The 24,186-nt window shown below is 37.3% G+C and overlaps 1 protein-coding gene across 1 annotated transcript in view; it reads left to right on the top strand.

Annotated features, from left to right (window-relative positions):
- Nucleotides 1-426: 426 nt before the first annotated feature.
- LOC105033480 (uncharacterized) overlaps nt 427-24,186 on the top strand; it is a 50,835-nt gene continuing 27,075 nt past the window's right edge. Inside the window, 6 exon segments of the mRNA XM_073251428.1 lie at nt 427-595; nt 707-806; nt 1,244-1,424; nt 4,921-4,993; nt 5,083-5,262; nt 6,468-6,565. Coding sequence (XP_073107529.1) covers nt 487-595; nt 707-806; nt 1,244-1,424; nt 4,921-4,993; nt 5,083-5,262; nt 6,468-6,565 — 741 coding nt within the window. The 5' untranslated portion in view covers nt 427-486.

The following is a 24,186-nucleotide window of genomic DNA, read 5'->3' as shown; positions in this document are numbered from 1 at the left end:
ATTATATCTATAATTATCTTGTATTGTCTTCAATTTGGATTGAATCAAGTAGAGATATGGATTGATTTGATAAAAAAAATTGGATTGAATCAGATCGATGCATGTAAATAATATAAAATTATTATAATTTTAAAAAAATATATATATTAAAATTATATTAAATCAGATTTGAGATGGATATAATTTTTAATTCAAATTTATTTCGAATATTTCTTCTACAATCCATATTTATTCCGAATTTTAATCGGAAATCTGCTTCATTCAGACGGAATTGCTGTCACCGTTAACACGTTGGACGCTGCCAAAATGGACACGTCCGTCGCGGTCGTCCGCCGCCCGTTCCGCGCTCGCTTCGGATCAGTAGTTACGGTCACCGCTCCCGTTGGGCTGGAGTACTGTGCTGTGCTCATCCTTCGCCCGTTCGCCGCCTATCCACGCTATCGGTAACCTCACCGTCTTAATTCTCCTCGGGACTACACATATCAAATGGCAGCCCATGTACGCCCCTTCCCGCTTCTCTCTCTCTTCGCGCCATCTCCTTTCTCTGCACTCACCATGAAAAGCACTTCGAGTATAGCCGTCATAGGCAGCGGAAGTAATTCCTTCGGTTCCAACTATTTTTTGATAGAAATCTTGTTTACTTTTTTTGTGATTCAATCTTGATTTGATGCAATACATGGGGTGTCGATCGATGGATGCTTGCCAGTTTCCGGGGCGGTGTGCGCGTCCCTTCTGGCCGGCAGAGGAGTTTCCGTCACTGTTTTTGAATCAGGGAGAGGAGCCGGTGGGAGGATGTCTCAAAGGAGGTTCGCTTCCTTTTCCACTTCATGTCCTCTCTTAATTATATAAAATATTCGTTTAATCCGTGGTTTTTCCTGACCTTGAAATAATAAAAAGCTTTAGGAAAGTGTGTGTCGTTTGCTTAAATCCCATTTATTAATTCATGTCTTGTTCGAAATGCTATCTCTCAGATGCATTCAGATTGGATGCTGTTCTTCGGAGTTGGGGATCTTTTTCTTTCTTTTTTATGCATTGGAACGTAGTTTTAACTGATGAATGGGTTATTTTTAGTTTTAAGAAAAAGTAAAAAAAAAAAAAGGAAGAAGGAAGTGATTGGCATTTGGTTCTTGTTATTCTGCATTTCAGACTACAATGCTTAACAAAAATGGATGAAGACAAGCAAACTAAGTGTTTTTTTCACTCATTTTGGCATGTTTTGAAGTTCCATTTGCAAATTTTGTAGAGAAACCATGGAAGATGGGAGAGAACTCTTTTTTGACCATGGTGCTCCATATTTTACTGTGAATCATGACGAAGTAATGAGTCTTGTCGGCTCATGGGAATCACGGGGCCTTGTCGCCGAGTGGAAGGAGACTTTTGGGTCTTTTGACAGAAACACTGGCAAATTCCTTGATTTTGAGAAGGTACGTGTGCAAAGCTTAATATGTATCAATTTCAAGATTTTTCTTCAGGGAATTGTAAGGCATGAACATACTGTATAAGGCGTGGTATAGGATCCAAAAGTGGGACCATACCTTGACTCATGAGATCCGACATCAAACCTTGAAGAAATTCATTGCAACAGAAACTTGAAAATGATTGTTGATGATAAGATTCTTCAGACCCCACTACAGAATGGACAGTGATGTGGGCAGGTGTCTAATATTTCTCAATAGATCAATCTTGTTGGACACATGAGGATAATAGGGATTCATAGGCTTATCTTACCAGCATTCTAGGAGACCAAGAACTTAGGGATCATTTATCGTTGTTTCTCTAATCCATCAGTACAAACTACTTAAAGGTGCACTGGGCTTACTTTATCACTTCAAGCCAACTTGTTCCAAATTCCTGAGTCATTTTCTAAATTATAACACTTTGTGCTCATTGCAGTTCCCTTTATCGACATCCTTCATCTTGTTACCATTGATTGTCTTGGTATTGTATGACTGGGGAAGTTGCATTTAAATGAATTATGCCAAAACATCCTGGTAGTCTTGAGATAGAGTTCATAACCTGTAATTTCATGATGAAGTTCCTCGAGCAAACTGCATGTTTGGAAGCCTTATACGACGCAACTAACTCAGCTTTATGGTTAGAAGCAACTTCTGTCTTTTGCTTTGTACCTCTCAAGATTGCTCCACCAGCTGGTCAGACAACATAGCATGGCATTGACTTCTTACTACCTGGACATTCTATATAGACATGGTTGGAACCCATATATTCTATCACCTCTGGAAGATTGGACTGACTATATGTAAGCGTGTAATCTCATGTTGATCTGACCAGAGAGAGAATCCTTAATCTGCTCAATTTGAGTTTGAACAACTAGGATAAAGAAACTAGAATGAGTTTTTGTGGGCAAGTTGAAATCAAGTTTTTTTCCTCTTTATTTTCACAAAACCTTCGACAAAGTTCTTGTCAGAATTACAAGGGCCTTCTTTTACTTTCCTCTTTTTTGACCTCAAATATCAAAAATTGACAGCACTTTGAGGAAGTAATGCCCTTCAAAAGTTACATTGCTTGATCAAAAGTTAAGGGAGGCATGCTTTTCTCTCTAGCCTTGTCCAAACACACTTGAAGGTCTCCTAGCCTAGCTGATTTACAGTAATTTAGGCAACGGATGTTGAATTGCTTGGACGTGTCTTCACGCACTTTTTGCATCTATTGTATTTTGCTTCATGCTCCATGAAATGGTTCTACCAGCTAGTTAGAAGATACAGCCTGATATTAAGTTCCTGCTATTTAGACATTCCGCAGTCAAAATCTGTATGTTCAGTTGCCTGTAGAAGATAAGATGAAGCATATGTAATCATGTAAACTTGAGTTCCTTGAAGTTGGAGGTATCAAGCATGTTTGTTGCAGTTGTTTAGACATCCACGCCATGCTACTATGAAATCTTTCTAAAACTCCAATAACAAATGCATTTTCTGGTTCAGTCCAAATTTGGGCATTCATTTTACTCCCAACCATCCGGATGCAATAGGGGTATGTGTACTTGCTTCTCCTTTCAACTTTATCTTTTGGAGATTATGTCATGCTTAGCTTGTTTCTTTTGATGATGGGTTCAAGACTTTGTTTGCAATCCTCCATGATGAATCTCTCTAAAATTTTGCTAACATTAGGCCCTTTGAGATGATGCATTCTTTTTCCTGAGGCCTATCTCTGCCACTGACATGAGATAACTGCTTAGTTTACCTCAGTAAACTCAAATCGTTGCTAGCAAGTAGGATATTGTCCATATCATGGGAGAAATCTATGTTCACTAATTGTAAGGAACATAGCAACGTTCAACAATTTTATCTTTTAAACCATAAGAAGTGATGATGTTATTAAACTTGATACACCATTGATGAGGGGATTGCTTTAAATGTATTCACTTTCTTAACTTTCATACAGTATGGATCTTTTCTATCTAAACAGAATTTAAAGGTTGTTTCAAATCTCTATTGAGAATTAAAAATTTCTTGCACATTTGGTGAACCTGTGTGAGATAATGAGCCACTGCTGCCACAACTATAATCAAAGAGTTGTTCATAGATGCCTGATGGAAACCTCTTGGTGATCGGTGCCTTCATTTTGGGTAAATCTAATATCAGCAAACCTAGCCTTTCTCCACCCTAACCTTTGATTCCAGTTTGGTTTTATAGATAAATCCATTTAAAGGTAGAAGTTTTCGTTCTTCAAGGTAGTTTAACAAATTCCAACACATAGAAATACACAAAGGAAACTAGATTACAGACTTTCTTTCTATCCTGTAGATCAACTCTTCCTTCTTGGCCAATCAGATTATGCCTATGTAGTTGTCTCTTCTGCTACATTATCATTAAAAATAGCAAGTGATGGGATCATCATCAATTCTTCTGAAATGAGAACATAAGCTGGTCGTAATTTGCTCAAAAAAAGCAAGCAGGATAATTCTCTAAGGTTGTCATTTTCAAGAAAATTGGCATGCCTAGCCTGCACCAAATATTATTGGAATGTAAAGCTGAAAAGCTGAACTGTTAGAACTTCAGGATAACCAGTAATTTGGGCACTTATCAGCATTTGTGTCTAACTTCTCATGTGGCTTGTACAGCCTGGCCTGACAGCCCAATATGCATAGATGTGCCAACTTGGGTTTCCTACATTTTCACAACCCAGTTGATGAATAGCCTTGTGTTAAACAAATAAATAGAAAACAGAGGCATGGGTAGTTTCCAAAGAGGGTGTGAAGCTTTGGAGAGCGAGAGTTAAACGAGGAGTTATGAATTATCAAAGTGGACGACAGCTACTGGATTAGTTTTATATTGATATAGATGTGCTTTTTTCTGTTAGTTGTCCAATCTATGGGCCATATGAACTGCCCTGAAAGGACTATAAAGCAATTGCCTTTTGTTCAGGACCAAGGTTGTAGTTGATTGTAGAAATGTTTCTATTAATCAATTCATGGTGCAGCTCATCTGTGTTGGTGTTTGTATAGCATACTGATGCACCTGTATACCCATTATTGGTAAATAGAGAGAAGGTGGTGGTGATACCCTAGTGAAAAATAATGTCTGTGTCATCTGCTTCTGTCTCTTCTTTCAGAAATGCAGGACATAAAGATGGGATGACTTATAAATTCAACTGAAAAAGTGAACAAATTCTTGGCAATTGCTACCGTAAAGGAGGCTTAGACAGCATGCAGCTGTTCATTACATTATTTTTTTCTTCTTCTGTTGAATGCGTCAATGCATGCTTATAATTAAATTCTTTATAAAAGAGCACTACAATATTTTGTATCAATTCATGGAGCAATCTGGCAAGTTCTTTTAGACAGATGAACTTACCTGTACATACATTCATCTCCTAGTGTTGTATTTACACAATGTTCCTACATTCATTTGCTAGTGTTGCATATACACAATGTATCACCATTTATGTATTTTAATCTTTCAGGAAGGGCTAACTAAGAAATATGTGGGTGTTCCAGGCATGAACTCAATATGCAAAGCACTATGTCACGAACCTGGTCAGCTTTGGAGCTTAATGACAATATTTTCTGGTCTCTGAGAATAGATTCCATGTAATGTCTATTTCTGGTTGTGTTTTTCTTTTCAGGAGTGGAGGCCAAGTTTGGCATCACTGTTGGCAAAATCAATTGGCTTCAGGATAGAAGTATATGGTCGTTGACTGGTTTAGATGGGGAAAATCTAGGCCGGTTTGATGGTGTAGTGGCCTCAGACAAAAATGTAACTTCACCAAGATTTACTGGGGTAACTGGAAGACCTCCACCTCTTGGTTTGTTGGCTTTCTATAATCCTCATACTATACATCTTTAAAGTTCAAATTACCCTTCTGTTAGGATAATCTATCACTTTCTGTTACTATAAGACCAACCTTCAATCAATTTTCGACCTGAACTAGGAAAACATCTGACTGATATTTGTCATTTATAGTAGGATGGCATCTCATAAGATGGTTCCAAAGGAAATATGTGACCATTGGATACTTTGACTTCTTTTTCGTTGGGTCCATTAAATGTGGGAGACTTGGACAAGTACAATGAGATTTGATGTTTGAATAATTGAATAATGCAGAATATAAGGATTTGAGTCATAGAAGAATAGATTCTAATACTGAGTCAGAGATTAACTAAACCGAGCATTGGGATTTACATTTGATTGCTTTTGGAGATAAGTGCAATCTCTTAACACAAGGACATGTTACTAAGTAGTAAGTACACAAGCTATTCCATCTTATGTATATTCTTTAATATGAAGAGTTCATTTTATGGTCAGTTGCTATTAAAACTTGAGCATAGTTTCACAAATAAAACAGAAAACCAGCTATACCATATGCTTATAATGTTTGATGGCAGTATAAGACATGGGCATAATTGAACATTGAGAAATATTTGACAATTAAATAGAATGAATAGGGCTGCATGATGATGAAGAGAAGGACCAACAAAACTGTGCGAATCATTTGAAACGCACAATATATGCCATAGGTGGCTTCATCCACTAGGGGCCATGACTCAATTTGAGAGGTGTCAAAAGAGGATGGGAAAGAAAACCTGGATAGTTTAAGTGGTCTCAAGAAATAAAATCCAATTTCTATTTTTGAATTCAGCATTTTGGAGGAATCAATGTCAAAGTAGGATCCGTAAGAATCATCTTTGCTGAATAGACCTAGGTCTGTTATTTTGTATTATGTTTGTGTAGGAGTGCACCAAGTCCTTCATTATGGATGTTATTAATTCATTTAATTGGTTCTTTACAACATGTGACATAGGTAACCATATTTAATCCAAACAAAAGGAAGAAGAAGAAAAGGAAAGGGAAATGGACTCCATCCCTTAACCCTTTGTCCACTTACTAAATGAAGACCTTGACTTTATTCCTTGATCTAGCATTTTGTTCTATGTGATGCAATATGATATGACTTTTTGATAAAAATCCATATTTAATACTCTGATGCACCTCCACTGATGATCATTTCAGATGTGTCATCATCTCCAGAATTGGCAGTGATGTCACAAGATATTCCTGTTCGTTCTTGTTTTGTTCTTATGTTGGCATTCCGAGAACCACTTTTGTCAGTAAGTTCTTTTTCTTTCCTGGTATATTTGGTAAAATCATTATCATGTTCTTTAAATTTGAAGCATCTTAAACTGGTCTTTCTAAAAATAACTGTCATTTGAACTGGACAAGTTCATTCAGAAACTTAAAAAATTACAAGACCTGTGTTGGGCATCAACAATCAACTTTAATGGGGCTACTTAATTTTTTGATTTGTTTCAATGTTTTTGTTATTATGCTATTATTTAAACATTTTGTTTACATGATATTAATTGGAATGCATCTTGTGTTTGGATGTCAATTATTTTGTTATATATTTATAAATCAAGGTTTGCCATCGCGGTACCGGACCCTGTACTGGAACCATCCTATTATAGTGTTGGTACGCGATTCAATATAGTACAAGGTAGCATACCAAGTGTCGGTATGGTATGAGATACCATACTGGTACGGTATGGTACACCCCATACCGGGTGGTATAGAGTGGTATGATAGACCACTATAAACTATTAGGTATGTTTTTGTTGATCAGGTTCTGTCTTAATGGTAATTCTTTTTGTATGTCTTCATTTCTCAGTCTTCTATGCCGTGTAACCAGACTATTGAGGGGCATTGAATCCAGGATCTTAGGTGCTAAATCAAGCTAGGACAGAGGCTTTAACTCAATATTTTTGTTTTCCTAACATCACCTTTGCAATTTGTGTGGCAAGTTAATCTATATGTTCTTATAGAACCTTAGTAACAGGAACATTCCAGTTATGGTGCTGCACTGAATCTCCTGAAAGCACATCCCTTCAACTGCTTCCTTATCCAAAGAGAAAAATTTAAAAGATCTACTATCTGGCACCCATCCCTGAATCTGCTCCTACACTTTCACCTGCTTCTAGTAATTGAATATAGAACTTCTCATTGTCTAAGAGTACGAGGGAATTTAGGTATCTTATGCTCCCAATAAAGGTTACAAAATATAAACACAACCCACATGTTATTTCTAGGGGTGAAAGTGGATGGGATATTATTCGTCTGGATCCATTTTTATATCTGAATCTATTTGAATATGCACAAATTTGAGGATCCGACAAATATCCGTATCTGTATCCATATCCAGATATGGCTGGACAACTATTTGATTGGTATCCGAATATCTGATTCTACTTGTAATCCTATTTAATTTTATATAATGTTCATTAATTTTTAAGAAAAATATATAACTATATTAACATGGTATTAACTTGATTCAGTAGTCATAAAGTTTGATTATTCAACTTATATCTGTGTTTGTATCCATATTTTCAGTATCCAATTTGTATTTGTATCGGTTTAAAACAAATATGGACATGAATTTTTGCATCCAATTAATGTCCATATCCGTATTTGTATTTGTCAGGTAAAACAAATATGAATATATGGATATACTGGTATCTGATTCGTATTCTATCTATTTTCAGCCCTAGTTATTTGTGATTGTTATTTCAATTTTGATTAGATGAGGTTTCCGTTGGATCTAATAATGATATGATTAATATGTAGGAAGGAATCTCCCACTTTCAATGAAAAATAGAACATGCTAGCTGAGTAAAATGCAAATGAAAATTACATAGAAATGATTCGCTTATAGAAACAAATAGTGGTTGATAATCCATATAGTAATTGTGTGATTTATGGTTCCAAGTCAATTATAGACATGGTTCCTCGTATCGACGCATACCGTCCTATTCTGGCGTACCATACCATACACCCAGTTTGGTATGGAACAATAACAGAACATGCTTATGTCAAGTGGAACTGACCAGTTTTGTCTGGTTTTGTGTGGTATCCACATGTATCACTTGGTTTCGGGTGATTCCATGGCTAGGCATGAGAAAAGGGTCTCCGACCCCATGTTGGTATAAGACTATACTGTATTAAACTAGGCATTTGTACAGTAACAATAAGGTACCACTACAACAAATCTTGATCATGGAGTTTTTATATAGTTAAGCAACTATTATCATTGCAACTAATTCAATGTCTCAAGAGCAAGTGGAACTAATAGATGTTGGCTTCATTTGTTGCATATACATTCGAGAGTAAGAAGCTAAGGACTTCATTTGTGATCACGAAGAATGAAGATCAGTTGAGAAATTCTCTCACAAAAACTACATTGGCATGACATTAATATGGGTGATATATTCCAAGATGGGTACAACCGTACAAGTAACTTTTTTCTCTAGCTTGAAGACTTATGAATATTTAACAAATTTTCAATTGTCAAACTAAATTATATCTTTTTTTTCTTAGTAGTTCGAAACTTTAGGAAGCATCATTTTAGATAAATTGAACCAAAATTGTGATTTTTGATGGTCCCAAAGGCTATGTAGTAAAACTACATGAATGCTAATGGCTTTATTTAGTTTCAAATAATGGAAGCACGATTAAGAGCCATGGGTTCAGGTTTGTTGAAGCTGAAAAATGTAAGGTATCCGACATTGCTGAAGGGTTGTAAACTTGTAATAGGTGGTCGTTTCCATTGTTTTGGGACTAATGAACAGAATATGGAAGAAATTTCTGGATTTGGAAAAGCTTGCAGTGACATTGGGTGTAATCCTTCATAGAATGATCGCAGTACAAGTTAGAGAGACAAGGCTTGACGGTCATAATAAAATGTGCTTCTTTGATGTCCTCTTGGAAGAGTGCTTTGAGCATAAGTTTCAACTCCTTGGATGCTTGATTCATAGTGTCACGTCCCGAACCCAACACCCGGATCGGACACGTGATGGCCGCACTCCTTAGGATGCCCTAAAGAATATGCAAGGCCCAAAATAATTCATTACAACTTCAACATCCATAATGCCTAATTTCAATAATTAGTAAAACTTGCATTATTACAAATTGAATTCCTGCAATCCTTTGATAAGGTATCAATGCCACTCTGTCTATGCATCCGTTTACTCGCAAATCTATACCATAGCAAATCATGAGCATTCTGCAATTTTGAGAAGAAAAGAGAAATGGAAGGGTGTGAGCTTTACAGTCCAGTAAGAATTTCACATATCACACCAGTATAATAATATAATCTGAAAATACTGATAAGCAATATAGCATGGAATCTCATATTCAATATCCAGAATATTACAAATATCCACAAAATATATGTCAAATACATATCAATCATTTGTCCTGTCAAAAGAGATGTGTTATCATATATCAACTAGTGAAAGCCTTTTATTTAGCATGAATTTCATATCTTGTCATCTATTTTACTTATCACATATCTAGTTTTCTTAATCTTTTCTTTCTGACTTTGGACTAATCAAGATTATGCCTCAATTCTTGGTCTGACCCAAAATCCCACGCCTAAGCCCGTGGGGGCTGTCCTAGGCACGAGCTTCTGGCGGGCTGTCCTAGGCATAAGCTCCTGATGGGCTATCCCAGACATAAGCTCATAGAGGTTGTCCTACGTATGAAAGCCCATAAGAGCTGTCCCAAGCATAAGCTCTTAACGGGCTGTCCCAGACATGAGCTCCTGACCGGCTGATCTAAGTATAAGTCCGTGAAGGCTGTCTCAGGCATAAGCTCCTGACGGGCTATTCTACGATGAGGCTAGTCCAAACCATATTTTTTTGTTTTATGTTGAATTTGTCACATCAATTTCAGTTTGAGACGTGATTAAAATAAGTATATCAGATCCATAGAGTCATACTGTCAATTACTGGTGCACATATATCTAACCAACACATAATATACTCATGCTAAATATTATTCGTGAAACAGTTGTATTTTGAGCATAACAAATCCATCCATCCAAATCCAACAATATAAATTCAACGATACAAATCCAACGGTAAAAACAACATATATAGTGGTGATCATATACAGGGATTCTTACCTCTATCGCAAGTCAATTCCAAATATGGTGTCTATCCATCCATGCTTAGCATGTCCAATCCTCAATCAACCATCAATGCAATAAATAATAAATTATTATTAAAATTTTATTTTCAAGCTCGAATATCCGAATTATTGAAATTTCAAAATTTCTCAACCTTGCTTAATATATGACTAATTAAACAATTAAAGATTTAAGAAATTATCTTACTCAGAAATCGAAGCATAAATCTTCTTGCTCAACATCCTCTCATCTAGTTGACTATACCCTTACGTAGCCAAATCCAATACTAGAAAAAAAATCATCAAATGACTGGATCATGGTAGAAATATTTAGGAGAGAGAAAGGGCTTGATGGCTTGGAACAACAATGTCGGGCAGTCCGAGAAGATTCGACCATAATGACTCGACCAGTAGATTAAGAAACAAGAATCCAATATGTTCAAAATAAGCTTTGCCAAGGATAGGTATTCTATGAAAATCATGATGAAAATCAATATTGGTCTAGAACCCTCTATTGAGGTCACTTAGGATTCATAAAACAAGCAAGGTCCAGATCCATCGTCTAGATATGCAACGCATAAAGAAGGTAGAGAGAGGAAGAAAGAAAGAAGAGAAAGAAAGGAGAAGGGGAGAGAGAGAGAGAGGTCTTTTTTTTTTCCTTTCTCAAAACGGGGGATGTCCCGTTCTTCCTCTCTTCCTCGAGATGGCAGTAAGAAGATCGGGCTGCAACTTGTGATGGTGTTTGTCATGACAGCGGGGACGGCAGCAAGTGACGGTGGTGATGGTTGCTGGTTAGAAGGAAAGAAAGAAGAACAAAAATAAAAAGTAAGGGATTATGATGACTATGCTTGGATTAAGCCTCAAACTGGCAGCTATGCTCTAAGATCTCACATTACTCACCATACAAAGGCTCCGGTGACAGCCAACGACGGCGGCAGAGTGGTGGTGGTCAGGAACAAGGGAAAAACCAAAAACAAAAGAACAAGAAAACATAGCAAAAGAACAAGGAAGATTTGTTCAATTGAATCCGACAAACTCCAGCTCTAATCATCCCATCAATGGAAGCATTGGGAACTAGAAGAGATAAAGAAGAGGGAGCTCAAGCCTTCACGTCAACTCCGGCAAGGTATGGGAGTTGGCATGAGGAGAAAAAATCTCAATGAAAACAGAGGAAAAATCTGCACAAACCACCGGCAATTGATAGGAGTTTGAGAGGATGCATAGGGGGAAGATTTGAGGGTCTTAAATAGGCTAAATCTTAGGGCTTTTCGCTGGAGTTTGGTAAGCCCTAGGACTCCATCTTCTATCGAAATTTGGAGAGGAGATAGATTTTCATTGGGAGTCTTTCTTTCCTCACTTGCCCCAAAAGGATCTTTTCTAGTGGAATCGGGCCAATCCAACCTAATGACAGGCCAAACCGGCCCACTACATAAAAAAAATCAGGGTTATCACATTCTCCCCCTTTAAAATAATTTTGTCTTCGAAATTAAGTTGTATTGTTAGAGGTACATACTTCAAAAGTATACATCAAGGTCCGCTGTATAGGTATCGGTGCGCATACCAGCATCGGGCCGGTACGATATGGTATTGGTATCGTACCGTAGTGATACATGGTACACTCCGATGTATCGGTTCAGTTCCAGTACAATTTTTGTTTTGTTTCATTTTTTTGGTCTCCAAGTTATTAATTCATAATTATAACCTTAAAATTACATTATATTGCATATTATTGATATATTTGAGTTCAATTTTTGAGTTCGGTAGCGGTACAGGGACTCTTAATCCAAAATTTTAAATATATATTTATTTATATTATATTACAACTCTGTCATCTTAAAATAAAAAAAAAATATAAATGTGCATCAAAATGTATCTAAACTTTTAAAGTATAAAGCACAAAAAATGATATACTAACCTCAAGATCTGCTGTACATTTAATATCTCGTCGAGTGTCTGTGACGTTCGTAGATCTCTGGATCATTGACATAGTCTGGAGGAACGTCAGTCCATCTCTCTAATCAAGATGCACTGTGCTTTGAATATTCATCTCATAAGGCATTTCTCTGGATTGTAAGACATCTCAGATCTTTTACTCAAATTCTGACTCTGAGAAGTATCCTCGAGATGATGATATGGCTGTGGAGGAGCCCATCCAAATATGTCGGTAGCAAAATTTGATCCGTAAGATGCTCCAAGCTGTATAGGGTAGTAACCACTAGAAGACAATGCCTCAGATGCACTATATCTATATGGATCATAAGATGGCTGCGGATAATAGGATCCATAATGTGAGGATGATCTAGATACATCCATGGATCCTACTCCACATGCAAGATCGGCTGCAGCTACATCGTGTACTGGACGACCTCTAGGAGTCCATCGTCTATATGAAATCGCTCCCATGATCTTACCGGCTCATCCATCATGGTCCTATCTTGTGTGGCATGTGTAAATTGGGACTCATCGATGAATCGAATATCACCTGCGGCTATGTCTCATAAACAGTGATCTCCTGTTCTTCAGTTCCTTCCTAATCATTAGATCCATGACTACTACTAGTATTATCATCACTCTCCCTGATCTTCGAATCTGAGTCAGATAGCTCCTATACTTTCGAGAGGTGCACGTGCAACTGTTTTTCTTTCCCCTTCTGTCCCTTTATGACTGAGTTTCCTGTGATTGGGAAGATGGATGTCTTATTGCTGACTGCCGACCTCGTCTAAATATTTGTCGCTCAAATCTCTGCGAAGATGTATCGGACATCGAGTCATGTGATGAATGAGTCCCTATGTCCCCTCAGGCTATGGCTGATCAGCTGGAACCTTATGTGAAATATTTTTTCTGCCCATTGCCCTGGATCCACCCTGGTCTCCCTAGCTATCACACTGGCTAGTCGTGGAGGAGACACCGGCTCATTAAGCTCTGGCTCCTGCTGCTGATCTACAAGCCATCCGACGATCGAATTCGTCCTCATCAGCATAATCATCTAGTGTCGGATCAGTGTACTTCAATTGTACTTCCTTTTGAATGCATGTCAGTCTCAACCTTAGATTATAGTAAACATATACAAGATCATTGAGTGCTTTTGTGTCAGACGATTTCTCTGTTTACTGTGGATAAGGGTGAAAGTTGACCAATTGCGCTCACAACCACTAGCAGAGATCGTTTGGGAAAGAATGCGGATAGCCGCACCTCTCAAATGTTCTGCGGACATTCCAAAATGAATCCATCATTTAGCTGCAAAAGTAAAATTATATATCAAATTTTATGATATTATTAGACATTTGATGTCAATCTATGCTGCTCATTATTGATATGTAATTTACTGGATTCATCTATTTTTTGCTTATGACAGCTAATGGACTCCAAAGCTGTCTGATCTCTCTCTAAACTTTTCATCTGTAAAAAAATATATTTATTAAATTTATAAATATATCATTGAGTATAGATGAATTCAATTGAATAATCACATCTGTTTTAAATAGCATACTTTTGCAAACACAAGGATGCGATTTCTGGATTGGGCACATCTTATATATATCACATTATGAAGAGCAGCAAGAAGCTCGTTATCTATATCTATCCAAAAATGGTATACTAGAATCTCGGATTCAAATAATAAGCTTAGATAAATTCATAATTGATTAAGTATACTTTTAGAAGTATAAGAAAAAAATATTTTAAAATATTATTGAATTCGTGCTTATCGGCTAGATGCAAATCTCTACCCATCTGATAGTCCCAACGCGGTCAATGATGTTAATGAATTCTTGAGCATGCTTCGGATCATTCTTACTGATCTGTTTCTTTGTCCTCTCCATCATGTAATATAAGAAGCCATCTGAGGGTATCTTTCACTATCCACGATGCGAAGCACTCATATAATGGCTTAATAGCCTTCACTATCTTTCAGTCTGCTGTCAGAATGACTGACTCGTCACCAATTCTCCACATGACTTCCATCAGTCGACCCTCGCATATCTGCTCTCCTGCCACTCGACACTGACAAACATCTGACGTAAGGCTATTTCTTCTGAAGAAGACTATCAAATGCTATGTAGTTGGTAGCAAATCGTGTGATATCTGGTCTTAAGATCTCTCCTCCAGTATACGTCCGCATCAATGAAAGGATTCATGTGTGATTGTAGATGAATCTAGTAATAGTCTGGACAATCTCCACTACTGTTGCACCCTACGAATCTTTTCAATTTCATCAATAGAAGATCAATGCAATGTGCAGCACATAGGGTCCAGTATATCTGCGGTCGCTGCTCCATCAGCAACTCTCCGGAGTCTTATATTGTGGCCCACTATCTGTGATGATTTGCACAACATACTGCTCATCCACTGAATCAATCATCTCCTCCATCGGACCAAGGATATATGCGGCATCATGCATCTTATCTGAAGCATCAATTGATTTGTGTAAAAATATTTTTCCATCACAGTATGTCAAAAAATTAATTATGCTCCGTCTAGTAGGACCGGTCCAACCATCACATATCACTGTCAGTCCGTATGTCGGCCATTTATTCTTGTAAGAAGCAATCCATCTTTTTAGATCCTCCTTGTTACTGTCAAGAAGCTGACCATAGATGTTTTAGATCTGACGGATCTACACCTTGATGACAGCATCTATGGCTGAAATGACAAATCGATAGTAAAGATTGCCTGCTGTATTTGCTGGAATATGGCTGAAATAAAATCATGATCCAATAGCTTGCCACATATCCTTCTTCTTATCCTTTTTCACCATAGTGTCAATCTTCTGCTGCTTTGAATCCTTACTGGGAAAAGTATGTGGGTCCTTTTTATTTTTTTTTAATTTTTTTCGCATGTCGTCAAACGCCTGAGAGCTCGAAGTTCTCTGAGAGAGCTCTGGGTCTCTCAGACAAAGCACCTAGGCTGTCATTAAATGATAGCCCAGACTCCATACACCCCCCACACCCCCACCCCATGTGATTTTTGTCGGTACGATTTGGTTCCACGCGATCCAACCATACTGAGCCATATGCCTGGTTTCGGGCGATATGGCCCCGAACGTGCGGTTCGGATCTATTTTTTGAAAAAATGGCCGAACCGGATCGGTTGGCCATCGGTCCGGTTCGGTACGCTCCGTACTGGGTGGTTCGGCCGATACGGCATTCTTTGGTATACATTCTTCATGTCATTCTCAATCTTTCAATAATGTCTTACATATTATTTATTTCTCATGATCTTGATGTAACAAATTATTTGAAATCTCAAATTTATTTCTTCGTGTTGGTTTTTTTTTTTTTTCCTAACAAAAATAACATTTTGACCTAATATTAAAATACCGCAGTTATTTATTAATACATTCCACTCAAAATTCATAATTGTCTTAGACTGCCTATGATAGAAAATAAAGAAAGGCCGAACATCGGCACTCTTCACAATCATTGATTTCTTTCTTTTTTGACCTTCCAACAAATTTAATAAGTGGATTTTATCTTAAGAAAACCTCAACCTTCTATGTCAGTTTGAGTAATAATGTTAAATTTCAAAAAAAATGAGATCTATTGTAAGACATTCTAGGTTTGAACTAACAAAAGAACCATTAAGCTATTAACAATAATTTGAGATATCTAGGATTTCTTGGCATTATCTATAATGAAATAACCTACTAGCAAAAATTACACAGCTATGATCAGATTAGGTCAAAAATTAGTAGCATCCTTTCATTATCAATAAAATCCTTCTTTATTTGCAACTAATGTATTCCATCATAATATCTTTTGATTTAAAGATTAATATTTTTAATCAATTTAAACCAGCACGCTTTTGCTGTGCACTCTGATATTAATTTATCAAATTATATAAGTTTATTAAAGATAAAAATATCTTTGTATGTTAGATCAATCAAAGATACATCCAACCTTCAAATTTTTATATAGATCTTAGAGCAAAACTTTAAGTTTCTTTATCTTTACTGCCCCTTGGTCATAGCACATCAAAATTAAATCTTGATCCACTTTCTATATTTGAAATCATTGCATAAGCTTGATCACTCAAGAATCCAACATGTCTAGAATTAATTAGAGTTAACCTTGGATTTACCTTACAATCATTTAGATAATTTCCAAATCAATCTTTTTTTGTAAAAGAATTAACTCCAACTTGAACAAACTAGAAGAACTCAAGTCAACATCTTCATAAGTAGAATCAACTTGGTTATTTCTTGTAGAGCTTCTTTCATCATAACTCTTAGGATCAATCAATAAATCCATGCAAAAGCTTGTCCCTTATATGTTAAGACTTATATAAGTCATTCAAAATTTAACAATAAAAGATATCTTAGATCAGCTCAGAAATTTGAACTTTGACTTGAATAATTAATATACTCCACTATCTTCAACAATCACAAAAAAATTAAGGAATCTAATCCAAAAATGATAATACGAATTATTAAAGATTTCATCATAGTATATATCATACTCTAACAAAATCAATTTTCTTATTCAATTTAACAAGAATATCAAAATAACTTAGATCCGCTTAGAAAAGTAAACTTTTGACTTGAAATTTAATGCAATTCGAAAAATCAAGAAATCCGATCCAAATATGATATTTTGAATAACCAAAGATTTTACCAAGATGTGTATCTCATATTCTCATAATAAAATCCAAGTATATTTTTCATCTAAATTCGAGTTTCATATATGATCCTCTTATAGGTTCAATGCTCGAAAAAAATTTCTCTCTCATATGATACAATTCCTTCTTAGATCATACCCTGATTAACTTTCTTTTGATAAGTCTAAAATTTATAATGCTCAGACAATTATCATCGAAATCAAAAAAAATTATCATGATCTTCACCTATATAAGTTTACCATTTCAAAATTATCAAGTATATCCAACATAACATATCAATACCTCCCACTTCATTTCAGGGTCAACACTTCTCATACTCAGGTCAACCCTACTAATTATAATCTAAGATATAACTCGTCAATTCTATTATAGACATCATATGTCACTTATGTATAAATTTCATTATAGTATCTATTGATTCGAAATCCAAATATTGAATCCTTTATTTTATGTCTATCATATTCCTCAAGATCATAACCTAAGTTCAAATATTACTAAAGTTACAATCCTGAATAATTATAACCTTAAGCTCAAATACCACTTAAGTCATATTCTCTAGTGATCATAACCTAAACTCTAATATCATTCTATCACATCCTTAATGATCATAACTTTAAACTCTGATATTATCTATCATACTCTATTGATCATAATCTCAAAGTTTGATATCGCTTATGTCACAGTCCCTAGTGATTTTAAATCTAAGCTCTGATACCATTCTGTCATGTTCCGAACCCAACATTCGGATCGGACACGTGATGGCCGTACACTCCTTAGGATGCCCTAAAGAATATACAAGGCCCAAAATAATTCAATACAACCTCAACATCCATAATGCCTAATTTCAATAATTAGTAAAACTTGCATTATTACAAATTGAATTCCTTCAATCCTCTGATCAGTATCACTGCCACTATGTCTATGCATCCGCTTACTCGCAAATCTATACCATAGCAAATCATGAGCATTCTGCAATTCTGAGAAGAAAAGAGAAATGGAGGGTGTGAGTTTTATAGTCCAGTAAGAATCCCACATATCATACCAATATAATAATATAATCTGAAAATACTAATAAGCAATATAGCATGGAATCTCATATTCAATATCCAGAATATTACAAATATCCACAAAATATATATCAAATACATGTCAATCATTTGTTCTATCAAAAGGGATGTGTTATCATATATCAACTAGTGAAAGCCTTTTATTCAGCATGAATTTCATGTCTTATCATCTATTTTTCTTATCACATATCTAGTTTTCTTAATCTTTTCTTTCCGACTTTGGACTAATCAAGATCATGTCTCAATTCTTGTCTAACCCAAAATCCCACGCCTAAGTCCATGGGGGCTGTCCCAGGCATGAGCTTCTGGCGGGCTGTCCCAGGCATAAGCTCCTGACGGGCTATCCCAGGCATAAGCTCCTAGAGGCTGTCCCACGTATGAAAGCCCATGAGAGCTGTCCCAGGCAAGGTATGCTGAACTGATACCGCCGCCGTTTCGATTGGCTACCGTACCGAACCGACGAAGGTGACCCGAACCGGAAGAAGAAAAATAGAGAAAGAGAGATAGAGAGGGAGGAAGAAAGAAAAAGAGGGAGGGGAAGGAGCCGACGGGGCTGTTGGATGGCCTTCGGTTGGCAACCGTGGCCGCTGGAGGGCGTAGTTTGCGCGCGCGGCACCGCGGACGTGAAATAGGGGCGTCGCCCCTGTTTTCGATTTTTTAGAAAAGATAGTTTTAAGTGAAGCCGGCAAATAGTTTGCTGGCTTCATGATTTTTATTTTTTTTAAAAAAAATCCATTAAGTGGGCAACGCAGTTGCCGACTTCATGAGTTTAAAATCAAAAAAAAAAATTGAAACAGACCGTTTGTTTCGAAAAAGAAGAAAGGGGCAGAGCCGTGGAGGGGCTCCGCCCGCGCCACCGCCCTAAGGCCGTCAGCGTCGGCTCGCCGGCCACCGGGGGCCTCGTGACGGAGGCGCCGTCCGTCCGGTAGGTCTCTCCCCCCCGAGCGCTCTCTCTCTCTTTCTCACTCTCTTGAAAGCCCTATCGGACGATACGAGGCTCGGAAGCCCTCCGACGGCCGCAGCCGGCCACCGCCGGCCTCCGACGGCTCCCACCTCCCTCCCTCTCCTCTCTCTCTCTCTTTCTCACTTTCTCTCTTGTTTTCTTCTGTACTGTCGGTGTATCGAATTTATCGGTCGAATCGTGTCGGTTCTCCGTCGGTTCGGTACGATATGGAGTGTACCGGCTGGTTCGGCACGGTATGGCAAACGCTGGTCCTACGCATAAGCTCCTGGCGGGCTGTCCCAGGCATGAGCTTCTGGCCGGCTGATCTAAGTATAAGCCCGTGAAGGCTGTCCTAGGCATAAGTTCTTGACGGACTATTCCACGACGAGGCTAGTCCAAATCATATCTTTTTGTTTCATGTTGAATTTGTCACATCAATTTCAGTTTGAGATATGATTAAAATAAGTATATCAGATCCATAGAGTCATACTGTCAATTACTGGTGCACATATATCTAACCAACACATAATATACTCATGCTAAAAATTATTCATGAAACATTTATATTTCAAGCATAACAAATCCATCCATCCAAATCCAACAATATAAATTCAACGATACAAATTCAACGGTAAAAACAACATATATAATGGTGATCATGTACAGGGATTCTTATCTCTATCGCAAGTCAATTCCAAATATGGTGTCTATCCATCCACGCTTAGCATGTCCAATCCTCAATCAACCATCAATACAATAAATAATAAATTATTATTAAATTTTATTTTCAAGCTTAAATATCCGAATTATCGAAATTCCAAAATTTCTCGATCTTGCTTAATATATGACTAATTAAATAATTAAAGATTTAAGAAATTATCTTACTCATAAATCGAAGCATAAATCTTCTTGCTCAACATCCTCTCATCCAGTTGCCTATACCCATACGTAGCCAAATCCAATACTAGAAAAAAAAAAATCATACAATGACTGGATCATGGTAGAAATATTTAGGAGAGAGAAAGGGCTTGATGGCTTGGAACAACAATGTCAGGCAGTCCGAGAAGATTCGACCATTTTGACTCGACCAGTAGATTAAGAAACAAGAATCCAATATGTTCAAAATAAGCTTTGCCAAGGATAGGTATTCTATGAAAATCATGATGAAAATCAATATTGGTCTAGAACCCTCTACTCAGGTCACTTAGGATTCATAAAACAAGGGTCCAGATCCATCTTCTAGATCTACAACATGTAAAGAAGGTAGAGAGAGGAAGAAAGAAAGAAGAGAAAGAAAGGAGAAGGGGGGGAGAGAGAGAGGTCTTTTTTTTTTCTTTCTCAAAACAGGGGATGTCCCCTTCTTCCTCTCTTCCTCGAGATGGCAGTAAGAAGATCGGGGCTGCAACTTGTGATGATGTTTGTCATGACAGCGGCGACGGCAGCAAGTGACGGTGGTGATGGTGGTGGTGGCTGGTTAGAAGGAAAGAAAGAAGAACAAAAATAAAAAGTAAGGGATTATGATGACTATGCTTGGATTAAGCCTCAAACCGGCAGCTAAGCTCTAAGATCTCACATAACTCACCATACAAAGGCTCCGGTGACAACCAACGACGGCGGCAGCAATGGTGGTGGTCAGGAACAAGGGAAAAACCAAAAACAAAAGAACAAGAAAACATAGCAAAAGAACAAGGAAGATTTGTTCAATTGAATCCGACAAACTCCGCTCTGATCATCCCATCAATGGAAGCATTGGGAACTAGAAGAGATAAAGAAGAGGGAGCTCAAGCCTTCACGTCAACTCCGGCAAGGTATGGGAGCTGGCATGAGGAGAAAAAATCTCACTGAAAACAGAGGAAAAATCTGCACAAACCACCGGCAATTGATAGGAGTTTGAGAGGATGCATAGGGGGAAGATTTGAGGGTCTTAAATAGGCTAAATCTTAGGGCTTTTCACTGGAGTTTGGTAAGCCCTAGGACTCCATCTTCTATCGGAATTGGGAGAGAAGGAGATAGATTTTCATTGGGAGTCTTTCTATTTTCACTTGCCCCAAAAGGATCTTTTCTAGTGGAATCGGGCCAATCCAACCTAATGACAGGCCAAACCGGTCCACTGCACAAAAAAGATCAGGGTTATTACACAGTGGGCTTTATAGTACATTGTTATGGTGTCACTGCTCTACTACTTTCAGAGAGCTTCGCAGTGGTAACGTTCATCATTTGTTGGTTCTGTTGATATCATTTAGGTAGTGCATTAACATTCTATATTGTCGGAGTATTTTCATATCAAGCCTATCGGGAAGGAGGTCAAGCTAACATCTTATATTGGTGAAAGACATCACATGTCATGTGTAGACAGATATGTCATTGAGATTTTTGATCTCTCTGCTGTTCTGCTAGAATTCTTTTCTTTGCTCATAAATCCTTGTCCATGCAAAGTATTTTTGAACAACTTTGATTGCATGTTATTGTAATTGATTCAACCATAAATCAGTAAGTAGAAAGAAAATTGGTCAGCACCTGCATATTATTGAATAGTCATGCTTATTGATGGTCTACATCATTGCCTATTTTGTCTTGGACCTGTTCTTCATTTTGGTGGTCTCTGTCTTGTATGCAGAGCTACTATATTGGATTTTAATTATTTCTAGCAAATTATGACCAGTTAATAAATGCTAAGAGCTGGTGCTTTAATTTAGTAAGACTGAGTTGCACTTCCCCATTTTCCTCTCTTGTTTTCTTTTTTCTATCTCTTATCATCTATATTGCAAGTGCTTATTTTGTTATAATATTATTCTGTTCATGTTTTTAATCAAGATATGGTCTAGGTAATATCTTATGTTCACTGGAGTTGTTGATGCAACTTGAGTATGTTTGAGTTACATATAGAATTGAAAATATTGACATATATTGAACTGGAGGGTGAGTTTGGATTGAAAGTTCTATAAAATGTTATAGCTTGGTCACTAGCTGCAAAAGATTTCTACCTAGGCCAGCATTTCTTCTTCTTTTTTTCTTTTTCTTTTGGATAATGCCCAGCAACGTGAACATGCACCCCTTCCTCAGCACTCCCTTCAACTGTTTTAAGAATACCTGCTTTCTCACACTTCACCGCTCCTATTCTGGCAACTAAGAGTTGGTCATGAAGGGAGCATGATTGTAATTCCAGATATTTGCATCTCATGTTACAAAGTGCTAAATGCTTTTCAAGATATATTTTTCCTATGAGAAATAGAACTATCATGGATTTGATTTGGGTCCTATAGAAATATTTGGAGGTTATTATGAATATTAAATCTTAACCCTTAATTTTGACAAATACAAAATTGGCAATTAACTCTGGCTATGGTTAAGCTGATCATTCCTTTGATTTTGTATGTTTTATTGCCAGCAAAGACCCTGCAACTACACAATCACTGTCAACAGCTTGTCAAGAAAAGATGAGCTTGGGGTCTCTCGTTTCCTCAATTTTCCTCCTACCACTATAGAAGAAGTGTCCATACAGCCCTGTACCTCCCGATATGGGGCATACCGTATCATACTGATCTCATACCGGTACATAGTCCCATACCATACCAACACTTAGTATGATTTCTCATACCATACCGAACTGCATACCAACACTGTAATAGAATAGTATCGATACGGGGTCTGGTATCGAGATGACAAATCTTGCCATGGACAAACCCAAACTAAGTCTCCACTGCTTGTGATGCTAGTTTTCCTGCTCCCCCAAAATTGCTTGATCCCAAATTGCTGCTAGTTTTGAAGAGCTTTGTTTGGGACCATATCATGAAGAGTATTTCCTACTAGTGTACTACTATCTTGCCTTGCATCCCTTCAAACATTCTTTTGAACCTAACATTTATTGTGAATCTTTTTTTGGTTGGAACACTTTTAGGCCACATTCAGAAGTGTTACCACTTTCCAATCTTTTCTTTTATGAGTTTGTCTTATTGAGTAATGGCAGATCTATAGGGGCAGGAGGCCATGGCCCCCCAAAATAATGAAAGAAACACTGTAGCACCTAGCAAACTAGGTGTTTTTAGCGCCCCCACTCCCCCCCCCTCTCTTACATTGTTTGGCATCATAATTCTACAGAAGTTGCCCTTGTAATTGAGAAGTCATCAGAACCTAATTGCATTGAGTGATGCTTGGATCTATTTTAAAAAGCCACCAGGCCACAAACGGAACACGGGATGTGTTGGGTTGGCCATGTTGATTAGGTCCGTCCATCCATCTATTTAGATGGGATCAATTTTGGGTATCAATCAAAAGGTCGTTTCATGCATGGAGTGATTAGATAACTCTTTTTCCATTTTGGGTGCCATTTGAAGAGAGAGGAGACTATTATTTTTAGACTACATGTCATGATGTCAAATTTCAACACTCTTCTAGCATAAACCTCTTGCTTGCTTTTTTGTATTTATCTCATCTTCTTAATGAAGCTGGTGGAGCCTGCCAACTCTCTTTTGTCAAAAGAAAAAGGAAAAAAAAAAGAAAGAAAAAGAGAGAAATTAAAAGGAAAACCACTTGACGGACCTCCCATAAAAACACCCTGTTCAATAACCTACCTGTGATGTATTATTGGGTAAGGCTTCCTATATCCTGATCCTATGAGGCCTAGGAAATCACAAACAGCAAATCCAATGGACCTATGCTGTCTTTGTATGAATACAAATCCACAAGAATCTATACAAGTCTCAACTCTCATTCCCTACTTACACACACATGCATGCACAATTGCACGCATATGCACAACAGAAAAAATAATTCTATTAAGAATACTCTAGGTAATGGCACAGTGAACCATCAAATCCATTGTCTTTTTTTTCCCCTCTCTCTCTCTTGATCTTGCCTTCATGGATAATTTGGGATTTTCTTCTGATAGTTTCGATATCTTGGTGGATTACCTGCCCAAGTCATGCATGCAAAATCCTTTCTTCATTAATTCACTGCCAGGGTGAACATGTCCACAATTCCTTGGTTGCAAGATGTAACATGTACAATATAGTAAATTGGTCCTACAGATTTGAGGGGAAAAATTGTACCACAGTTCGTAGTTGCTTCTTACTTGTATTGGAAAGGAAGCACTTGCTAACTATTATTTGTTTTCTCCTCAAAATAGTTTTATGTTATGCCCAACTGT

This window comes from Elaeis guineensis, chromosome 2, assembly GCF_000442705.2.
Source record: "Elaeis guineensis isolate ETL-2024a chromosome 2, EG11, whole genome shotgun sequence".
In the NCBI taxonomy this organism is placed as follows: Eukaryota; Viridiplantae; Streptophyta; class Magnoliopsida; order Arecales; family Arecaceae; genus Elaeis; species Elaeis guineensis.
Note: the sequence above shows the minus strand (reverse complement) of the source record. Positions and strands in the feature narration are given on the sequence as shown.